General features: G+C 38.6%; 2 protein-coding genes across 2 annotated transcripts in view; one reads left to right on the top strand and one right to left on the bottom strand.

The window, feature by feature from the left end:
* Nucleotides 1–14,929, top strand: part of egfem1 (EGF-like and EMI domain containing 1) — a 58,497-nt gene extending 43,568 nt beyond the window's left edge. The window contains exons 20-28 of the mRNA XM_086080848.1: nt 6,326–6,457; nt 6,760–6,888; nt 7,131–7,256; nt 9,852–9,980; nt 10,084–10,212; nt 10,321–10,449; nt 12,801–12,926; nt 13,024–13,152; nt 13,370–14,929. Of these exons, the coding sequence (XP_085936974.1) occupies nt 6,326–6,457; nt 6,760–6,888; nt 7,131–7,256; nt 9,852–9,980; nt 10,084–10,212; nt 10,321–10,449; nt 12,801–12,926; nt 13,024–13,152; nt 13,370–13,449 (1,109 nt within the window). The 3' untranslated portion in view covers nt 13,450–14,929. The remainder of the gene's footprint in view (nt 1–6,325; nt 6,458–6,759; nt 6,889–7,130; nt 7,257–9,851; nt 9,981–10,083; nt 10,213–10,320; nt 10,450–12,800; nt 12,927–13,023; nt 13,153–13,369) is intronic.
* Nucleotides 14,930–20,188: 5,259 nt separating this feature from the next.
* Nucleotides 20,189–23,027, bottom strand: part of mecom (MDS1 and EVI1 complex locus) — a 124,785-nt gene continuing 121,946 nt past the window's right edge. Inside the window, exons 17-18 of the mRNA XM_086080788.1 lie at nt 22,830–23,016; nt 20,189–21,965 (exon numbers count right to left, since the gene is read on the bottom strand). Coding sequence (XP_085936914.1) covers nt 21,831–21,965; nt 22,830–23,016 — 322 coding nt within the window. The 3' untranslated portion in view covers nt 20,189–21,830. The remainder of the gene's footprint in view (nt 21,966–22,829; nt 23,017–23,027) is intronic.

The raw sequence follows: 23,027 nt of genomic DNA, 5'->3' as shown, positions 1-23,027 counted from the left end.
TCAGATATGCTGAAAATGTTGCCACAAACAGTCTATAGCATAATTTCAGAAACAATTTGGATTAACAAAAATTATGTTAACCTAAATCAAAACAGTAACATTCAAAAAACAGTAAATAGTAGACAAAAACTTTTTTTATTTTATTTATTTTCTATTTTTATTTTTTTAACACTGTTACCATATAGAGCTCATTTATGGCGACCTCAGTGGGCCAGCTTTAACGACATCACAGCTGAACCACTGCAGATGCAGGCTAAGATGTCACGCTGTCAGCGTGGGAACAGTGATGGTTCAATGCCTGAAAGGATGTGTGCTTCACTCACATTGAGGCTGCGGCTTTAAAGTAGGAGTGGACAGCATCAGAGGAAGGAAGAAATGATGTAAAAAGTTAAGGGAACACCCTGAATATATGAAACCACCAAAACTCCACATTTCTGGTGCACCCCAATTTGTGGTGCACCAGAAATGTGGAGTTTCTGCTTCCCGTATGGATAGAAGAGGTGGTGTATTGAAACTCCTCAATGCTGAGATAATTGGTTCAGATTCTGTCCCAAACGTCCAAGTTGATATATATATATATATACACATTACCACACAAATAAATACATGAAATAAAAAAGAAATAAAAAAGAGAGAGAGAGTACAAAAGTACAGAAAATTGGTACCATTGAGTAATATTATCGATTCCCAGGTACTGAGAATTGGAAGAGTACCGGTTCAAATGTGAAAGATACCCATCCCTATGTTAAGATCTCAAGATGTTACAACCACAAACAAATCTCATGTCAGTATAAATTAGGGGTGTTAGAAAAAATAGATTCGGCAATATAGCGCGATATTACAGCGCAATTCTCGAATCGATTCAATATGCGGCCGAATCGATTTTTAATGGGAATATTCAACAAAACGTCTTACTTAGGGTTAGGATTTACACATTAAGCATGGAAGAATGTTATATTAATGGAACATTAAGCTTTAATATTTGATTTCAGTGCTGTTCAAATAAATACATTTTCATAAAAATCTTACTGTGTACATGTACAAGTTTACTGATGAGTGTTTTCAAAATTTGAGTTGAGAAAAATCGCAATCATCAATTTATAGATTCGTATCGTGATTAATCGGTATCATATCGAATCGTGGCCTATGAATCGTGATACGAATCAAATCGCCAGGTACTAGGCAATTCCCACCCCTAGTATAAATGTTCATGTTACCACTGACACAGTACTGTTAGCTCGTTTATTTACCAAACCTGTCGACCGACTACACTCTTAAACGATCTCTGTCTTGGTTTGACAATGAGAAACAGACGCTTCCAGCAAGCTACAGGCTGTCATGTAGGTGTAAGTGGGCGCAGTAACCTGGTTCTGTTTAGTCGTGCATTGGTGGGGCCTGCAGACTCAGCAGGTGCTGGAATTACGGCCTCTCTTGCCCCAAAACGGGATTGGCCTCCGAGCTGCTGCTGCTGACTTTGATGTGTCCCAGATTCACCACACGTGCGCGACATCAACTTGCTTAATGAATGCTGATGCTCTATAAATTAACATTACCATTTGATTTGGCCATTTTCTGTTGGTGGTAAGACAGTGGGGACAAGTAGCAGAAGAGTCAAATGAGACGAGGGGATTGACAAAAGAAAAGAAAAGAAAAGAAACATCCTTTTTTGGGAAATTTAATCTCGACGCACAGTGTTCCCTGACGGCTTTTACGATCTTGACTGTGGCCAGATGTGCGAGTGCAGGAATGGTGCCCGCTGCCACCACATCACAGAAGCCTGCCAATGCATCGCTGGCTGGGCAGGACCTCTTTGCATTCTGGGTAATGTAAGCCACATCATTAAAACGGGGTGTGAGGGAGGTCCTCACTGCTGAACATCCTCTCCTTAAAAACAATTATCCGAGAATGAGACATTAGCAATAACGTTTTGGCGAAAGGAGCAAACACGCCCTGGAGCGCATGTGCTTCATTTCTATCACATAGCAGCGTTGTAAACTTTTTTTTCTGGCTGTGTCGGAGCACATAGCAAGCATAAAAGAAACTTCGTAGGCACGATTACTGGACTCCAAAATAAATGTAACTTAAACTTTTTAAAAGGGTGACCGGAGTTTTTAATTGAGTGTACTAAATGAATAAAATAAAATGAAAAGGCAGGATAGAGACGGATTCCTTTACTCAGCTACAACACTTCCTGATCAGCTGGCTAACACTAACCAATCAGAAGGTAGCATACTTTAGGTAAATGCAAGTGAAAGACGGAGAGCGGCAGATTCCACACATCAACTTAACTACTTGTACAAAAATAACAAAAAAAAGTATGAATGTGTAAATAATAATTCTGGAAACATAAATGTACAAGTAAATATACATTTTAACTAATTAACTTAAATGCTCCTTATTTTAAAACCCAACCGCAAAATATTGGCACAAACATCCGAGTAGTACGCAATGTGTATTTCTTGTATGTTTTTTTCTCACTTTATAAAGTGGCAAATTTGCACGTTTTTCCCCCGGAATATTACCCCCACTCTGAAAAAATACATATACGTGGCCCTAATATGCCGTTGTAATTGGCCACCATCGGGAGTGCCCGGTGTCCGCTAATAGCGATGCCAATCCCTAGTTTCTATAATTGCAACATTAAGGTGGTGATATTTAAATGTGGATTTAGTTGGAAGGCTTTTGGTTCACGTGTTGAGAGAGGCCGTCCATGTTGCTTATTCCTAAATATCAAGGAGAGGAAAACGTGTTGTCCTTTTAAACTAAAAAACGAGGTGCTAATGAAACAACTTGGTACCTAAATATGATATTATGAGCCCACAGAAAGTTCCTTGCCATGATTCTTCTTGTTAGATACGCAAATGAAGATTCCCAAAGAAAGAGAGTTAATGATTGTTGTGAACAACAAATCTCTGTGTAATTGGTATGACTGACATTCCACCCTTTAACATGATACTGTTTAAGATGTTTTAACTTTAGAATCCTGGGAAACATTTCATGTATTGCTGGCAAACGCTCACAGTTACACTGCTTTATGTCATATTTCATGCTGTGGTCCATACCATCTACGTACTAGCCCACCCCCAACACCACCTCAGCTCCTTTCCTCTCCTTACAAACTCCCCAGAAATCTGATAAATGTTACACACCAGTTGCCAAGTAAAACAGAAAGCATTGTTTTTGTCTACTCAGCGGCGGATAAGGGCTTTTGGACGGCAGACATGCATAATGACAGCTCCGTAATTGCCTCTTTAGTCTGGAGTCCTTTCTTATCTGTTCCCCACGCTGCTTGCGATCTCAGCCGCAAACATGTTGGGTTCACACATTCATGCACTATGACTGATGGTCGCAGGATTGCATTCATTCTTACATCGAGAAAGGGTGTGTGGAAAAAATGCTGCCAAGTGTTTCCTATCTGGGTTTGGGCACCAGAGAATGTTGATGAGTTTTCTGTGACCAGTTAATATGGAAAGTTTTTATATGTTCACACACTACAGTCAAGCAGGAGAGAAAGACTTTGTTACTACACAAACATTGCGCATAGTGCTGTCACTATCAAATATTTTTTTGAATCGATTAATCTATCGATTATTCAATCGATTAATCGACTAATCAGATTCATTTGAATTTTGCATTGAAGTGCATAAAAAAAAAGTCCCCTGATTACTGTTTATTAACCAGTCGATGGTGTTGATTTCATACTTCGTATTTGTATAGTGATTTGAAATAAAGGGGGGGGGGGGGTAAGTAAAAACAAATGTTTGCAACTGTCTTATTTTGATTAAACACAGACGATAATCAGTCTTCTTTCATGAAGGACTACAAAAATCAGTGAACAATTACTGTTGATATGATGAAATCAGAGGTTTTGGACAATTTCAAATAAAAAAAATGGCTCCAAACAATTATTCGATTATTAAAATAGCTGTTGATTAATTTGATAATCGATTACTTGTCAATTACTCCATTAACTTTGACATCTCTAATTATGTAATATATGAAGGCCCTCTCTGCTGCTTTTGCGCTTTTTAAAAGATTAGATCAATGTAATGCAACTCAGTGTGCAACAAGGTTAATGAAAAAAGTAAAAGTGAAAAACATTTTCGTAAACAGAAAAAATGAAAATGATTTTGCGAAGTGAAAAGTAACTCAAACTGCATTATATGTTTATAAAAACTAATCAAAAATAACTTTGATTATAGTGAAAATTTCCATGGTTTTAGTTTTTTATCAAACATGAGCTTCCAGGGTTTATTTTAAATGTATTTATTTCTGTATTTATTTTCCGCTGAACCAAAAAAAGTAAGGCCGAAGAGTCATTTCTGATACTTAAAAAAACAAACAGCTAACACTAATACTAAAACTAATAAAAAACAAAAACAGAATATTAAAAAATAAATAAATAAATAAATAAATAAAAACGAACAAAGTTACTCTAAAAATTGCTTAAAATTAACTGAATAAAAAAGAATAATAACTAAAACCAAACTATAATGAAAAATCCAAAACTATAATAATCCTGGTCTGCAATTCTTTTAAAGCTATACATAAACAGCTTGCGGATTTTAATGCTGCCCAAGGATTCTACTAAAATGGCATTTATACTTTTGTAATTTGTGAATTGACTTGCATATTGCATATTGCATAGTATAACTAGTGAATGCACATTGTATCATGGATAATAAAAATATGGCACCAATATTGATAATTTTAATGATTTTTCCACCATTAATGTGACCTATAACTTGTACAACTCAATTAGAGAGAGATAAAAAAAGTCAAACAAATGAGAAGTCTTGGGAAAGCAAAAATGAACACCTTTGAAATTATGGCTAAATATGTTCAATCTTTTTTCATCTAAATTATACAGGGGTGTGTATACTTTTTATGTACACTGTGTATTGTTTTATTCGTTTCATATACAGTGCCTTGTGAAAGTATTAGCCCCCTTTAACTTTCTGACGTTTTCAAACTCGTGTTTTGTTCTGATACAGGTATCGGGAGAGGCCTCGATACGGCATTAAAACAGTGGTATTGGCATCAGCAAGTACTAACAAGTATCATGCCGATACCAATATTTCCAACGCTAATATAGGACTTTGGATGCAGCATCTTGAGACTGTATGTGTGATGTGTTCACTGCATGCCAGGCCAAGATATACTATTGGCCCTTGAATGCTCTGAACCAATGGCAGGACAGCTTTTTCATGTTGAGAAATTGAAAATTAAAAAACGGTATCGGAACAACACTACTTCAAACGTAAATATATAAAAAAAAATTATTTCTTGTGAAGAATCAACTCTTAAGTGGGACATAGGTAAAAAACTGAAAAGTAGGATGTGCGACGTTTTTCATCCCTTTTCTCTGGCAACTGACTCAGAAATTTCCCTAATGATTTCTGAATGATCCAATGTTGACTTAAATGACTGATGATAATAACTAGATTTTGTGTAATCAGTCTCATAAATGCATCATATTGGGAAGCAAACAGCATCATGAAGACCAAGGAACACACCAGGCAGGTCCAGGATAAACTTTTGAATCAGATTAAGGCAAGATTTCGATTTTAAACTGTTCAACCAATCATATTCAAATGGAAAGACCACTGGAAACCTTTATGGAAGAGTGGCAAGAGAAACACCGTTCCTCAAAGAAACCCATTAACTCATTCAAACCCAAAAACCTATGAATATGTTTTTTTACTACTTTGTTCTGTACTCCCAAAAACGTATTTATACGTTTTTATGCTAGAGCATACAGAAGGCTTTGATACAACTTCTGACATGAAGAGATCGCTTAAAGCAATGGTAGTTGGAACAAAAAGTACAAGAGATCAGCCAGGGCCATGTTGCATCAAGCTCTTTTTGCCAGTGTTTTCAACAGGAATCAATATGAATAATGATGAAATTTAGCTATATTCTAATGCTAATTGCTGCAAAACGCAAACAGATACAAATATACTTTTTTTTCCTGATGAAAAAAGAGACTATAATCTTTCTTTTGGTAGGTTCCATGTTTTACAGCAATAGAACAGAATATTCTGTGGACCTTGAAAAATCAGTTAAAATCCAGTGAAGTGATTTAGTGAAAATGGCTGCCCCCCCCAAAAAAAAGGTTGTGCCAAGCCACCTAGGAGACACAACAAATCAAGTGGAAGAAGGTGCTCTGGCCAAATGAGACCAAAATGGAACTTTTTGGGCTAAATGCAAAGGCTATACACAGGCGGGTTCATACTTTTGCAAGGAATTGTATTAATCATGTTTGTCTTGAGTTTTTGTTAAATGGTGACTTTTTTATCATTATTATTATTTTCTTTTATGTTAGTTTGTCCATCCGGTATGTTTGGGAACAACTGTAGTCAGCCATGCCAGTGTTCAGGAGCCCATGAGCAGTGTCATCCCGTTACGGGGAAGTGTACGTGTTCACCTGGTTACTACGGGACAAGTTGTGAGTTACGTGAGTACACTTTTAAGACCACCTCGTTTCTGCTTGAATATTCAAACGCAATGCTTAAGGCTTCCTTAGCTTTACATGACACATTTACATTTTTATATTGTCAAGACAATATTGTTTTGTTTTCATGTAAAGTACGTTGAGTTGCTCAAGCATGCTATACAAATTAAGTGGACTTGACTTAACTTGACGGTGGCCCTTGAGCCACAGGTCATATTTGTAACCATCCGTCTGTCTGTCTGAGACCATTTTACATCTTGATATGTTTTCTTTCCACAAATTCTTTTTGGGCTCTATGTCTTCAGGATGTCGCTCAGGCAGTTTCGGACCAAATTGCAAGTCTCGATGCGTTTGTCTTAATGGCGGCCGCTGTGACTTCAGGATGGGGACTTGCCACTGTCCCGCAGGCTTCATTGGAGCCGACTGCAGCTCACGTATGTTTGTAACTTTAACGCCTTCCTTTCTTCAGGTACTGTATCTTCAACGTTTACAATTAAGGTCAATTTAGAGTGCACACAACAATTCGTACAGCGTTTTAGTTTGTTTGAATTTGTGAAGGCAAATTCCCAGATCCCCCTTCTGTGCTTCAAAAATATCAAATCATGACAAAAAACTATTTCCTGTCTATTAATGTTTCACTTAACCATATAACTAATTCCTCATTTTCCCCTTGTAGGCTGCCCAAATGGGTACTATGGCAAAGACTGTGCTAAACTGTGTTCTTGTGGGGAAGGTGGTCAGTGCCACCCAACAAACGGAAGATGTGTTTGTGCACCTGGGAGAATGGGGCAGTCCTGTCAAGGTACTGAATTGGCATCACTAGTTAGTCACTAGTTAGGTTTCCATCCACCCATTTTTATTCACATTTTGAAGAAATGCGAAAATAAAACTGAATGGAAGCGCTAGAAATTCAAAAAAGGGCCCAAAATTCGCAAGAAGTTTTGGTGGATTTTGAAGCGTATCGAAAAATGGAAAAAACTAATTTGGGCTAAGAAAACTGATTTTGCAAAGTCGCACGTTTTAACCGGATATTACGTCACACGTACGTTTGTAGTAACACAGCAATGGCATACGATTAAGTAAGGTATGTTTTGGGGGGATGACGAAACAGAAATCTTTTTTGAATTAATTAAAGAAGCGAATATTAATGCTATTATAAATGGAAAACCGCAAAGATATGCTACGGTTTATCAACAATTACAAAAGTAATCTCACACGACGTCATCGCACGGCACAGTCGCTTCCTGTTCTTCTTCTTGTTTTAAATTACTGGTGGATCACATCTCTACGGTGTATACCGCCACCTACAGCAGCGGAGTCCCCTCTCAATATTCGCAAAAGAAGAACAGATGGAAACGGGCATAAGTCGCATGTCCATTTTGCGCATTTTCAGTCAAGTTAAACAAATCAAAACAATTGGATGGAAACCTGACTACTGATGACCAAAGAGGTTTTTATGATGAATCCTCTCGCTGGATGTTACAAAGACCAGATTGAACATGATTTTATATCCACAATAGTGGTATCTGTGGCAAATCAGTAAAAGTAATTAAATGAGTCACATTTTAGTAATTATAAATGTGCAAAGGCCGAGAGTTTGCTTCACAGAAAATTAAATGTAGATCTCATCAGTCTCTTCAGTAAACATACAGTTGAAGTAACACGTTGATGATTACAAACTATTTTCCAGGGAAACAGAAGGCAATTTGGTTTATCAGCATTTGGGCAATTTTAAATGGGGGTTTCCAACCCAGGATGCACTCGCTCCTCACTTCTTTATACTTTTGCACATGTGTATTCACCAACTCTTAAATGTCTCTTGTTGAATGTTTACAGTTTCCTATAAGTAGCTCGTTTTCTGTGTTCCATGTCACTGGATTTGGCAAGGAAGCAAATAAACACACAGGGAAATCAAAAGACATCTTCCTTGTTGTTTTCCCAAACTAAATTAGCCAAAGAAACATGATTATTCTTTCTATCAGTGCCAAATTTGACTACTTTGCCTCTCTTTAATGACCTGTTGATGACATCAACATAAAGGGTTTGTCTCTGAGTACTTGCAGAAGGGTTTCATGTTGTTCTCGATTTCTGCTACATTGTTTTAATATCTTCTACTTTCTGTTGCTTGACTTGATGTCCTTGAAATACTTATTATGAATCACCAACTCATACGGATTGCTTTCGCACATTTTACTCAAACATTTTTGATCGGCATGTCATGATTTTTGAGTCTGGCAAAGGTTCGCATTCTGCAGAGTGCCATTCGAGTTGTGGCATTATTCTGATCCAGTTATCATTTTTAGCCTTTACACCGATCTGATCGGCAGGATCGGGATCAGATTGCATTTTATGCAAAATCGGTGATCGGCTGTAATGTCTTAATTTGCCAGAATGATCAATGACATCGTTGATCAGCTTCACTAAATATGACATTACATGTTATATTAAATGTTCTCAGCGTTTTAAATAAAAAAGTTTTATTCCTCATGCATTTCAATTGCCGTCAATTCTATTTGGGTTTTCGCTGTTAGTGGGCCAGGCCAGTCCCTTTCCCCCACGAATTGTGCTGGTCAACTGTAGAGTACATATAAACGTTTTTCCAAATAGATATATTGCTCCATCTGATCGAATCAATGATCAGTTATCGATTTTTTTTTCAAACTTGTTGATTGCTGTTCGGTGATTGGCCGAAAATTCCTGATTGGGAAAAAATTAGGGATGGTCGAGATCTGATACTAGGTATCATACAGGGGCCGATACCGTCCTTATTTTAAGGCAGCTGTACTTGTGACAGTTTGTGGCTGTTTTAAATGGTAAATGGACTGCTTTTTGTATAGTGCTTTATCTACACCAGGGGTAGGCAAGTTCGGTCCTAGAGAGCCGCATTCCTGCAGGTTTTTGATGTCTCCCTCCTCGAACACAGCTGAGAGGCTCCTGCAGATCGTAATTATGAGCTGATGATTTGAAACACCTGGGTTGCAGGCAGGAGACACCGAAAACATGCAGGACTACGGCTCTCTAGGACTGAACTTGCCTATCCCTGATCTACACCATACAATCAAAAATGAGAAATTATAAGAATAAAAAATTGCCATTGATTTCATGCAATTTTAAGGAAAATTATATATTTGGATGTATAAGTTTTTCTTTAAAACTATTTCTCATTGTTTTTATGTCAAACGCATTAGTGGTATTGGTACTTGATATCGGTATCAGTGACTACTCAAGAGTTGAGTACTTGTGCTGGTATCGAATCCCTAGTTATAATTATTGTTGCAAAGTTCCGTCTTCTGATTGTTGTATTATTTTGGTGTCCTTATTGTGTTTGCTCTGAGTGCCTCTAACTGTCATTTTGTTGCTCCGGTGCGTTCCGGTTGCTGTTGCAAAATTTCCCCAGTCTGTCCCAGGGGGCGTTATGGCCTGCAGTGCCGACACGCGTGCAGATGTCAAAATGGTGGTCAGTGCGATCCTAAAGATGGTACATGCAAATGCGGTCTTGGCTGGACCGGATCGGACTGTGATACAGGTTGGGGCTACAATTGACACTTTTACTCGACATACTGTATCACCAGTAACAAATATTTGAATGAATGCCGCTAATGTGTTTTGTCATCCATTTTTGTGTGTAGCCTGTTCACAGGGAAAATATGGTGATAACTGTTCTCAAGACTGCCCTTGCCTCAATGGTGGGACGTGCGACCGCTTTTTTGGCACCTGCAACTGTACAGCTGGGTACTATGGCCACTCCTGTCAACACAGTATGCAAACACACCTTTGCTTGGATTTTCTATCATGAAGTCATTTTCTCAGCTAAACCCTGAAAAAAGTTTACTTTATTTGAACTAATATATATCTTACATTTCTAGGATGCCCACTTGGATATTTTGGCAAAAATTGTGCCCTTACTTGTGACTGCAAGGCCGAGCAGACCTGTGACCACGTGACGGGACAATGTGCGTGTCCCCCAGGCTACTACGGGCCTCAGTGTCAAAGTCGTGAGTACTTATTTGAATTTCAAAAGGTCAGCACAACATTTAGTGACTCGGGCTGTGAATCAATAAAGAAATGGATGCTCCATATTTTAAATAAAATCTTTTTTTTTATTACAAATTACGTATCCATATACATATGCCTGGCAAGTAAGAGAGTTACATTTCTTATTGATATTCGATATGTAGATTTTAAACGTTTAAAAGATGTCACAGACTCATTTTGACCTACGTCTGTCCTGTATAAAACATTGAAAGGATTTGAATTTTGATGGCAAGAAACCTTTAATGAAATAAAATTTATCTTTGTGGTAATTAGTGTTAATGTTTAAATTTAGTCTCAGCTTTAGTCCAGTTTCAGTCACACTTGTTAGTTTTTAACATAGTTTAAACCTCTCCCGTTTTTAATCGACTATAAATTAGTTGTCAAGCGATTACATTTTTTTGTCAGATTAATCACATCTTAGAATTTTTATTAAAATTAAAAAGGCTTTTTATCAAAAAAATTTTGCTCGCCAAATTTAAATTATGTGTTACGTTTTTTTTTAAACATTTTATGTTATGAGGACGTTTTCGGTCAAAATGAATAGCGTGGTTTAATCTGCGTGAATACATGATTAAAGCGATCATTTTTTGTGATTAATTAATTGGTTAATGCTTTAACTTTGACAGCACTACTATAAATCTGTCATTTTAGTCTTTATTTTAGTCCTAGAAAACATAATTTTATTTTTTTTAGCTTAACTCATTCACTGCCATATCGTTTTAGTCCAGTTTCAGTCTTAACAATAATTTTGCCCCTGTATATTTTTTGTCAGCAGATAATGTTGAACACTGTAAGATCTAAAACTATAAAATAGAAAAAATAACACATACAATTTGCTCTCATGTTTTTGATGAAAAAGAACCTGACACACAATTACAGTATATCAACAAGTGGCTACTGTGGCTCCATAGTACAGTGACAGATTAGCAGACAAGATTTATACAAAATCATATAATTTTCATCTCGTTTTTGTGCATGAACTAAAACGTCCATAGATTTTAGTCCAGTTTGAATTAAGTGGAGTACATTTTTCGATCCCAGTTATTGTTAATTAATGAGGGTTTTAGTCTAGTCTAGTCTAGTCTAGTCTAGTCTAGTTTTAGTCTGGTAAAAAAGAATTGTGTTGACGAAATCAACACGAGTGGTAATAAAGAATAAATTAAGATGGAACTCATATATGTAAAATAAAAATGTTCGTGGGGTTGTTCTGTCGGGGAGCTTGGAGGAAGATGGGAGACCAGACGGACTGTCTATTTGATGACAGACATGTTTCCCCACCGCTTAATGCATTCCTCTTCTATCCTTGTTCCCTCCCGTCTGCTTGCTAGGATCTCACACGCGGTGTGAGCGATTAAATGGCCACTTCAGTCACAGCAGGGGGGGGACAACCAGAATAGATTTAGAAGCATTGCTGGCTCTACCTGTCTGTTTGTGTTTGAGTAACAAAATGTCGAATTGTTTAAAAAAACAACAACAACATTCTCATATAAACACGTTCTATTTTAAATATTACCATGCTCCCAAAGACATATTCATACTTTTTAAAAAGGTTTTCTTTTTTTATACTAGAACATATTGATTGCTTTGATGCAGCAGCCTCTGAACTGAAGAGAATGGTTGAAGCAATGGTAGTTATTACAAAAATGGCCAGCAGGTGGCAGCAGAGTATAAGAGATCAATCAAGGCCATGTTTTCCCCACAGTTTTAGACAGATTTGGGAATAATGATGAAACTTAGCTATATCCTAATGCTAATTGCTGCAAAACGGAAACAGATAGAAACATACTTTTTTTGTCCTGATGAAAGAAGAGACTTGAATTTTTCTTTTGGTAAGTTCCGTGTTTTTATAGCAATAGAACACAATATTCTGTGGGCCTTGCAAAATTTGTCAAAATCCAGTAAAAAGCGAAGCGGGTTGCTTCAGTGAAAATGTCTCAGAGTGAAGGAGTTAAGGATGGGCAAGTTACTGATACCAGCTATCGGGCTGATACCTGGCCATATTTCAAGATATCGGTACTCGTGACGCCCTCTTGTGGCCGTTTTACAATCAGAAACTAGAAATTAGAAGAAGAGAAAATTGCCATTAATTTCATTCATTTTGAAGGAACCATTATGTATTGGGTCTTTCTTCAAAAGTATCTGTTGTTTTTCTTTGGGAAATTGTATGTATCAAAACTATATACTGGTATCATTACTTGATATTGGTATCGGTGACTACCCAAGAATTGAGTACTGAAGAAAAAGTGGTGGACATTCTGTCTGAAAAAATAAAGAGCAGTTATTTATTTATTCATTTATTTCTGCATCTCAGGATGTGAAGCTGGCAAGTTTGGCGATAAGTGTGAAAGGTCATGTGACTGTTCGGGTAGCTCATGTGACCCATCCACTGGACGTTGCCTCTGTTCTCCAGGAAGGACTGGACAGAGGTGCGAGCAAGGTAGATTGACTGCTAGAAAATATTCATAAAATCTTTCCTTTTACTTGTCAACAATGAAGAACAACCTTTTGTCCATCTTTGTCTTCCATCGTCTCAGACTGTAGTGGGGACCGATTTGGCCCCGACTGCTCTCTGCCTTGCCAGTGTTCTCAAGGGGCCCGCTGTGATGGGGTGACTGGACACTGTCAGTGCGCACCCACCTGGCTGGGCCCCACCTGTGAAGAAGGTAGCACACGCCACCATGCACACACACGCACACACACGCACACACACCATACCTCCCCGCCTCTCTCTGCCTCCTTCAATAGCTGCTTGTTTCTCCTGACAGTTATTTTAATGTGCGCCCAGCATGGAGTCAGACTTGAGTCTGTCTTCATTTTACATCCTCAAAGAACATTTGCTTTTGATTTTGGATTTGTGCTGATTTCCTATTTCCCTTTCAGCGCTGCTTCACCAAACACAAGGACAGCTGAACTTTTCTGTGTCCCAGAGAGCGAGAAGAGCGGGCAGCAAAAGTGTATAAACGCCGACATTAAAGCACATGACTCGGCTTTTGGAAGCTTCACACAGGGCATCCTAGTAAATGTGATCCGGAATCGTGTGGCTCATCTGTCACAAATGGTGTTCCATCACTGAGCCTGGAGCTCAACACTATCAACCAATAAACGTAACCAGTGAGCCGGCCTCAGAGTGCCACAAACTGTATCCTTTTAAGGACGCTCCATAAGCCATTATAAGGGGAATGGCTTAATGTATGCTGAATCAAAGTATCAAGTAATTGAATTGAATACATTTTGAAACCCTGTGATTGAGTGACCATCTGTCCAGGGTGGACCCCTCCCTTCACCCAATCAGATGTGATTGGCTCCCCGCAAATGTATGTATTCATTCCAGCACATGTTTATGGTGTCAGTATTTAGTTCACATCTGTAATAGAGATGAACATATTTGGAAAAAATGAAGAAACAGAAATTAATTGGATTTCGATTAGGAAGTTTTTCATGCAGAGGTGTGATTAGTATTTTGGTTACCTCGTTTACCAACAACATAATACACATATTGCTGGCGTCGGGCCGAAACCTCAAAAGTCACAAGTTGGCAAATTTCCCATTTTTCAAAAAACGCACGTGGGTGTCATTTCTACAAATGATTGACTAATTTAAAAGTGCTGAAAATGGTTTTCTCTCTTTGATGATACAATGTTAATGGTTGAACAAGCATGCTGTTTTTGGGGTCTCCTAAAAAGTGACTATTTTAGAGGTACATGGTTTTGGCCCGACATCAGCAATATGTATATTTGTATATGCAAATGTGTATACTGTATTACATTTTTCATATATACATCTACTTGGTTGTCTCATTTGTGTAATATTTGTTCATACAATGCTATTACATTGTATATTTCTGTTGAAAAAAAAATAGCCACTATCTGATTTGTTTAGTGGATAATTTTTTCTGTCTCTTTAAAACATTCCTTTTACATCCATTGTAATATTTAGGGTATTTTTTTTTATTCATTTGATCTAATTATTTAAATTTACTATATTGAACTGTGGACAACACACTTCCTTGTTCGATGCTCCAGGCAAAATGTGCATGCGTGGGACTTTATTGTAAATGATAACATTGTCTGGTGTAAATATTTGTTCAGAACCACCTGCAGCATTGATATCGTCTTACAAAATTAAATCATATTTTAAAGAGACAGTAAATAATATTTTAAAAAGTCAGTATGTAGGATTTAGTGCCCTCTATGAGTGAACTGATAATGTATTCATTAAAAAAACACTAGTAATTTCTAATTATATTACACAGGCAGCACCTTAGAGGAGGCTGACATGTTCCGCCATCTTTATGCTACTAATAATACTAATAATACTAATTGCGTTCTATAAGTTCACCACTAGATGGCACTAAATCCTGCATTTGTGTCATGGGGCCGTGGTTCTCAATCGCGGTCCTCAAGTACCCCTATCCAGCCTTTTTCCATGTCTCCCACAGCCAACACAGTTGTTTCAAACGATCAGCTAACTAGCAAGCTCTGCATGAAGCCTGATAACGATCCTCAGCTGTGTTGACTAAGGGAGACATGGAGAACAGGCTGGATAGGGGTACTCGAGGACCGGCCTTGAGAACCAGTGTCATGGGTGACTTGTGTGTGCATAGAATGCATTCATTAGATTTAAGTATGTCCTCCTATTTTTATTTTATGTCCTGAGTGAAACAATAAAAAACGAACACCTGTTTTGATCTATCAATCGTGTGCACTGGAACGCAGTGATGTGTGCAATGGATTTGCGAGAGAAAGCAGAGATACGACATTTTTCAAGCGCGCTCGAGCATTCCCTTTGCTATCGGCCAAAGGTGGTTGCGGTCTGGCAGAGGTGGGCGGGCAGGTGCTTGGGCCGAACGTACACGCATCCCACCATCCCCGGGGTGACTGATGGGAAAACGACCCAGCAGTGGCGGATGAAAATCAGCACACATCCTCCCTTGGGTGTTGGTGATGGATGGACGGGGGGCCGCCCCAGCTCAGCCTGTGTTGTGACAGGCTGCAGATGTACTCCAATAATGTTTATCGGCGAGGCCTTCATCTTCAGATGACATGCACCTGTTTCCGGTCAAACAGGCCCTGAAACACCATCTATCCTTTAAACGCTGGGTGGTCACTGTATCGGACCTCCATATTGTATGGCTATGCAAAGTATGCTTTAAAAATGGTGTACTGTGCAATCTGTTTGAGGCAGAACACGATCTCCATTTGTAGGGACTCAAATTAGTTGGACAACTGACATAATCGTTGCAATAGTCAAGACAAGTGACTTGACTTCTGAGGATTTTTTTAAGCCGTTATTTGTCCAACTTTTGCTTTGACTTGAAAGCGCAGACTTTGACTTACAATTACGGGTCCTTAACATAACAAAGCTAGTGATGGCCTCAGACTTTTCACAGTACATCTAACAATGCTCTTCAAAGAAGTTATCATGTGGTAAAATCGTCTCAAAACTGCATATTTAAACTACCAAGTGAGGTAATTGCATTGGAGGGCATTTGTAAATGGTTTATTGTCATAAGAAGCCTGCCTATCTGGGGGAGGAGACATAAAAAAAAAGGTGCAGGAAACAGATGAAATAGCCCATAAAAGGCAAGATCAAATCATGGGTACTTTTTGGGTGGTAATTAGGCATACGCCACTTTTTTCATGGAGATTCTATCACTTTCACAGCCTTCGCCTCATGTCCCAGAGATCATTTCGGACCTCTGTATTTAAATCACAAAAGGCCAGAATGTTTCAACGCCAGCTGACGGAGCTGGCAGCCAAGATGAAAGAGTGAGGGTGATCATGCACCATTTGTTTGGTTGTTGCCTAGAAAAATAACTGTTTTAAAGAAGAAAGATTACATTTTTGAAGAAATCTCATGAATCTCTCTCGCCATGTTAATATTGTATAGACTCTGTTAATATGATCTTTATTGGGGAGAAAAACTAGAAGGATATTTCTAAACTTTTGAATGGTAGCTTTAAATCACATGATCAGTACTTTTTTTTTTTTTAATTCTTAGCGGTTCCAAACCTTCAAACAGTAATTATGTTAGGCTAATAAGATTCATGTGAGTGCTCAGAAATACATTTAATTCTTAAAGATCATGTCGTCAAAAATTTCCTCCACTAGCATTTTTGTGACTTTCTTCACAGTTGTGTGGAGGAAATACAATGTGGAATTATTTATATATATATATATAAATCTATTTTGAGTTAAAAGGAATTTTGTGCCACATTACTGTATTATGTAAAGATGTTTTTTCCTAATATGTTCACTACATTTCTGAAAATTTGTAAAAATTATCCGTGCTGTTTCTCAGTATCATATCCGGGGTGGGGGGGGGGGGGGGGTGTTTCTATGTGTAGTTGATAAGCAGTTAGAGCATGTGTGTGTGTGTGTGTTTTGGAGGGGGGGTGGGGGTGTTATTAGTTTGCATTTAGCCTACATTTCATCAATACTTTTGAACATACTTTAAATAATTCTAATGTATTTCATTTAAATACGTCGGCAGCCTAAAAGGGGAAGTAAAAACAAAAATGTTCTTGACATTAATATTTGTATGTACCCCCACTAGTCTAAACATGGCATCTGATTAATGATGTGTTTGTGGAAAGGGGGTGAAGCAGCAAAATCTGCTTGTTTTTATCCGGGGGGCGGCCATTTTGCCACTGGCTGTCAACTGAAAATGACATCACAGTTGCATCAGGGCTCAGGCAACGACCAATCATGGCTCACCAGTTCTCTGAAGCGGCGCTGTGATTGGTTGTTACCTGAGCCTTGAGCAACTCTGATGTCATTTTTAATCGTTTGCAAGTAACAAAATGGCCGACCCCTGAGATGGATGAAAACGAATGGATTTTGCTGCTTAACTCATATTCCACAAACACAATATTAATCAGAATGCCATATCTAGACTAGTGGGGGCCAATACAGCATATTATTGTGAAGAAAAATGTTGGGGCTGACTTTCAGGAAAAGACAGGGATGTATAGAACGGAGACTGTAGTATGAGAATGCGTCTTTGCACTGCTTTATGCAAGATTGATCGTATTCATCACACAAACACACTTTTACCTCGCGTGCCAACAAGTACCCTCGACTGTCTTTCCATTCCGGCTACGCCCATCCTTGCCGCCCACTCTGAAACGGATTCCCCCGCCGCCTGAGTCAGCATGTTTGCCAAGTCAATCAATGTGAGAGCTGCCAGCTATCGTGGTCGCTCCCTGTGGAGGGCATGATGTATGTTTCAGTTACATGCCACGCAGAGGGGTGATTGCCTGGACCAACGGCATAGGGAAGGAAGAGAAAGAATTGAGAGGGAGGGGGGGGGGGGGGCTTGTTCAAGAGCTGTACTGAGAGGCCTGTGTGATGGATTTGGAGGTGGGAATGTGCCAGATGCCTTATTAGTTGAGTGGCTTCAAGCCCCAGGCACGGCTGCCCACATTGTGCCCACCTGTCTGGAAACATACATTCTATAGGCATAGCATGTTGGGGATCAATACTAATGCGTTTCTTTAGACTTAAACACACAGTAAACATAGCCATGCCACCCTGGTATTTAAAATAAGTTAGCTTAACTCATTCACTGCCATTGTCGGTTATAGACAATTTTTTATTATTTTTTCCCACTTTTGTTAACAAGAGTTTGAAAACCTAGATTTTTTTTATTGTTATAGAACAGATATAAAAATTGGTATTAATCGTCAGTTAACTAGTGAAGTCATGCGATTAATTACGATTACAAATTTTAATCGCCTGATGTCCCGAATTTTTAATAATCTTTTCTTAAAAAATTTAAAATCTTATTAAAAATGAGGGGCATCAGGCAATTAAAATGTGTAATCGTAATTAATCGCATGACTTCACTAGTAAAATTTGTGATTAATCGTGAATTAATCAAAAATTTTACATCGGTTCTAAATGTACAACAAATAATACAATTCTATGTTTTCATACTCTTGTTAAAAAAAATGGAAAAAATGTTAAATAGAAACAGTTTTAATGAATTTTTGACGTCTATAGCCGTCAATGGCAGCAAATGAGTTTTAATGATGTCAGCAAGTCATGCCAATGAAACAAGGGATATACAGTATATAATAACAACATAAATAAGTACTTTATGTAAAGCAAAAACACTTTCCTTCTCACACCACTCTGCTGCCCACACAAAATTGTTACACATGACGATGTTGCATATTTATTCATTACAGTTTTGGCAATTTCAGAGGCAGTGGACTTTTGTTTGGGGGATATTTTATTATAGCTAACATAATTAAATATGCAATTTCATATGCATACACCGGGGATGTGGCCATTGTGGAGTGCCAAATGTTCTTGCCATTTTGTGCTCACATTTAAATGATGGTTTAATGCCTGGTTTCTTAATGTAAGTTAGGAAATCATACTGTTATCACAAAAATGATGGGATGCAGGTTTTTCTTGTTCTATATTGGGTACATTTGTTTAAAATGAAATAAACAGTATCTGAACCATTAAAAAAACGTTAGACTCACTTCAGGCCACTTGGGGGCAGTGTACATATTATATAAATCTATTAATATTGTGTTATCTATCTATCGATCAATCGATCGATCTATTTATCTATCCCCTTTTGACTTAAATGATGCTAAATATGTTTTTCTGCTTTTTATAATCAGTAAAGTAGACACATTGTTGAACGAAATCAGGAAAATCAATTGTTGCCCTGAAGCAACAAGTACCCTCTTGATCAGTTGCAACATTATTACAGTACCACAATATACTATAATAACTTATAATAATAAAAATAATAAAAATAATGAAAATAATAAAAATAACAATAATAATAATAATAATAATTTTGCCTAGTGACGGATGGCTTCACGTAATCAAAGAGGTATTATTTGGTCAACGCTAAAACAGGTGGCAAAAGTCCCACTCAGGACCATTGTCACGGCCACTCCATTACGAAGTTGTCTTGCACCATCACTGCAGCTGACCTCATCAAAGCTGTAGGACCCACGTCGACCTCATCAACAATGCCTGACCCCCCTCGACCTCATCAAAGGTGGACGCCCCATGAAACCCTGAAGGGTGACGACATCCCCTAAGAAAACTCTTCATCCATTAGGGTACCAAGAGCACTGTAAATGTCATCGACACCGTCATGCCCAATTCACCCAACCCTGCAACCCCCCTTTCCCCAGTTGCCCTGCGGACAATGGAACTGCCAAGACCTCCAAACCCTCCCGGCCACAATGTCCGCCCACGTCGGCTGGCAGGAGTGACAGAGAAGGGGGTGCGGGACGGGGAGGCCTGCTGCACGGGATGGGACTCTTATTGAGCGTTTGAGCGATGAGCCGGGTCATCACATCTACCCACCTCATCCATCATGCCCCGCAAACAGATACAAATGAAGAGGACACATTCCTGCCTCCGCTCCCACTACCACATTCAAGCTCGCTCTGTAAACCAATGCCCAGGGAAAGAAAAAAAAAAAAAGGAGCAGAGTTCAGGCTGTCGCTTGCTTTTGGAGGCCATGGGAGTGCCAGAAGAAAGCGCCAGGTGGTTCTCTGACCCGTGTGTAGAAAACCATGTTGGTGTCATAATCATGGCCATGGGAAGGGGGTTACATGGGGGTGCCGTGAGGGCGGTTACAAGTGAATGAGTGAGTAAAATGAAGAATAAAGAAAGGAAGGAAAACGTGTCAATCCACATTGTAGTCCTTTATTTAGTTGTTCCTCCCACATTATTTGAATTGAAATGCATAACAGTTACATTGTAAAAAGCATGAAAATAAAAGTACCTCAACTTGCTGATTACTTTTTCAAATTGATTATAAACAAGGACAAAAACAAAAAAGTGGTCCCTCAAAACGGGAGGATACATAAGAGCAGTCTGTTTTTATTTATTTATGTATTTATTTTTTTAAAGTTTGGCACTTTAACATGAACTGAACATCACACAAGCTTGCAGACAACTGTAGAAAATTTCAACACAAATCTTAGCAGACCAACCATGCGCTTATGAACAAATGATACCTGGGTTGTTTTGTCTTAATAAGATTGTTCTATATAGAGGTTTTTTTTCCATATTTTATTCGTTTTTTTGTTTTTTACAATTGAATCATTAAATTGTCATAAAAAACCTAATCTAATCATCAACCAATTTCATTAAAAGAATAAGAAGTGAGTTGTATGTTTAATACTATCTGGCACTCAAATGGAATCTACAAACCCCAACGAAGTCTGAGATGGGCCCGAAGAGGAATCTGCCATCACCCAGGCTTGGAGCAGTGCTATTCAGTAAACAAACTACAGTTTGCCATGAAATAAATACAATTTTCAACATACAACAACAAACAACAACACCGACAACACCGACAACATCAACAAAAAAAAAAGAAGAAATCAAACAAAATCATGATTGTCTAAATTAATGAAAGACAAGAATGGAATAGTTTACATCGAGCATTCGGGGTACTTAGTGGTATTGTTGGCTGACTAGGATGGATTCAATGGCGTGGAAAAAGACAGAACAACATTTAACTTCAGCACTGGCTACTTATCTCAGTAAAAACATTTGTTTTCTTTTCAACCACTAAAATGACTATTTATAACCTTTCACAGATAGCGGCGGGATGGAAGGCAGTACAGAATGGTCGGTAGACAATCGTGTACAGCGCAATGATTGTGCAGACACACCGTGAATACAGATAGGGAACTGGCTTGATTTAGCTTTGCTATCGTTACTGGTTTTAGAACTTTTATGACACGGCGTTATTTGAACCAAGGTTGCTCCCACCCTTCATTACATCAAGTGCATTTTTTTTTCTTTTTACAAGCAAGTCATGTAGAACACAGGGGTTTGAATTGCAATTACAGTTTGAATATACGTTATGCCGTTCAAGACACGGTTCTGTTACAGTTAAACATACTTGCCTTTCAGACCCAAGCAAGTCCAAATATTCACCCTGCTTTGTGTGAACTGGGCAGTGAATGCAGTCTATCAAAGATACATCAGCACATCTTCCATGTCCACCAGCTGCCTTTGGTGTGCAAATGAAGAGAATAAATACCACTATTATTACTTTAGATTTATTATTTCCACCACAATCGCGCCATCCTGGTTGGTGCCGTACTAGGAAATCCATTTGAAGGTCTCAGAGGGATATTTTTCTCTCTAGAAGTTGAGGTTTTCTGGGCTGGGGTCTGCAAGGACCCTGTTTTTGTGTACAAGGTGCTACACTCAGCAGTCAGAAGGGCCATGATTCTGCTTAGCAGTCATTCCTAAGACATTGAGAGGAAGAGTGCCTCCGCAATGTGTTCCCAATTCCATGAGTCTGGGTATAGGGGGGAATAAAAGGTGAAAAGCGGGTGTCATCATACATGGCTGAGGGACTGTAGGGCACTGGATTCGGCAGCAGCCCGAGCCAGACTGTGCCACACGGAGGCCGGCGTGTGGGTGGCGGGGTGCAGAGAGTCCTTTTCAGCCAAAGACAGCATCATGGCGTATGCCTGGGAAAGGAAAGTGACGAGGACGTCATTTTAGTTGCCATGCGCAGCACATACAACTTTGAAAGGGATTGATATTTCTTGAAAGATATTTAAAAATGTTTAAACTGCGGTATTACTGTCAAGAGAGGAGTGTCAAATACAGTATTTCAACTCCAGTTGACACTTTCACTTAGGGGTGTCCTCACTTTTGTTGCCAGGGGCTTAGCTATTAATGGCTGTATTTGGAGAGAACAATAATGTACACTGTTACACTCTAAAAACAGTTGGTTCAAAAATAACCAAAAATTGGGTCAAAAAGGGACAAGCAACTTTTTGGGGGGTTATTCAATTAACCCAAAAAGTTGAGTCAAATAAATAACCTTGTTGCTTTGTGGGTTATTAATTCAATTTGAAATTTGCATGAAATTTGCATGAAATAAGCACACCTCAAGTACATGACACAATCTCCCTCTGCATATTCGTCACTACAGCAGCTATCGGTCAGTGATGTTAACAATGCGTAATCTTTAACTATAATTAACTTATAATAATTAGATATTTACACCCTTAAAATTGCTGGGTAAAAATAACCCAATATTGGTTTAAATAAAAGAAAAAAGGATTGGCCCATAATTTGGGTCAATTTTATGGGTTATTTTGTACAAGAAAGTTGGGTCACATTGACCCAAGTAGCAGGTTTGTCCAATTTTTGGGGTTATTTTTGACACAGCAGTTTTAAGGGTATAACAGCCTGTATGACCCTGGAAATACGTATTCTATTTTCTATGGGCAAAATGCCTTCCAAATAAATGAGAGTTTGAATAGAGAATACAATACAGTATGTAAATTAGCGGTTCCTTAAATGTGCTCACAAAATGTTGTTACCTGGGACTTCGATTTCCGAAAGAGGGGCTGTTTGACGGCATCATTCAGCGAAGCCGGGGCAAATGATAGGTTATCTTCGTCCCCTTCCCCATCACTCAACTCGCTCTCCTCAAGCTTGTGGATGTCTGAAAAGTGACGGATCTGATCCAAGGCAGGGTAGCCACTCGGCTCTTCTTCGTCCTTATACCTGAAAACCCC

Source organism: Leptonotus elevatus, chromosome 7 (assembly GCF_054856555.1).
Source record: "Leptonotus elevatus isolate MCC_2025b chromosome 7, RoL_Lele_1.0, whole genome shotgun sequence".
Lineage (NCBI taxonomy): Eukaryota > Metazoa > Chordata > Actinopteri > Syngnathiformes > Syngnathidae > Leptonotus > Leptonotus elevatus.
Note: the sequence above shows the minus strand (reverse complement) of the source record. Positions and strands in the feature narration are given on the sequence as shown.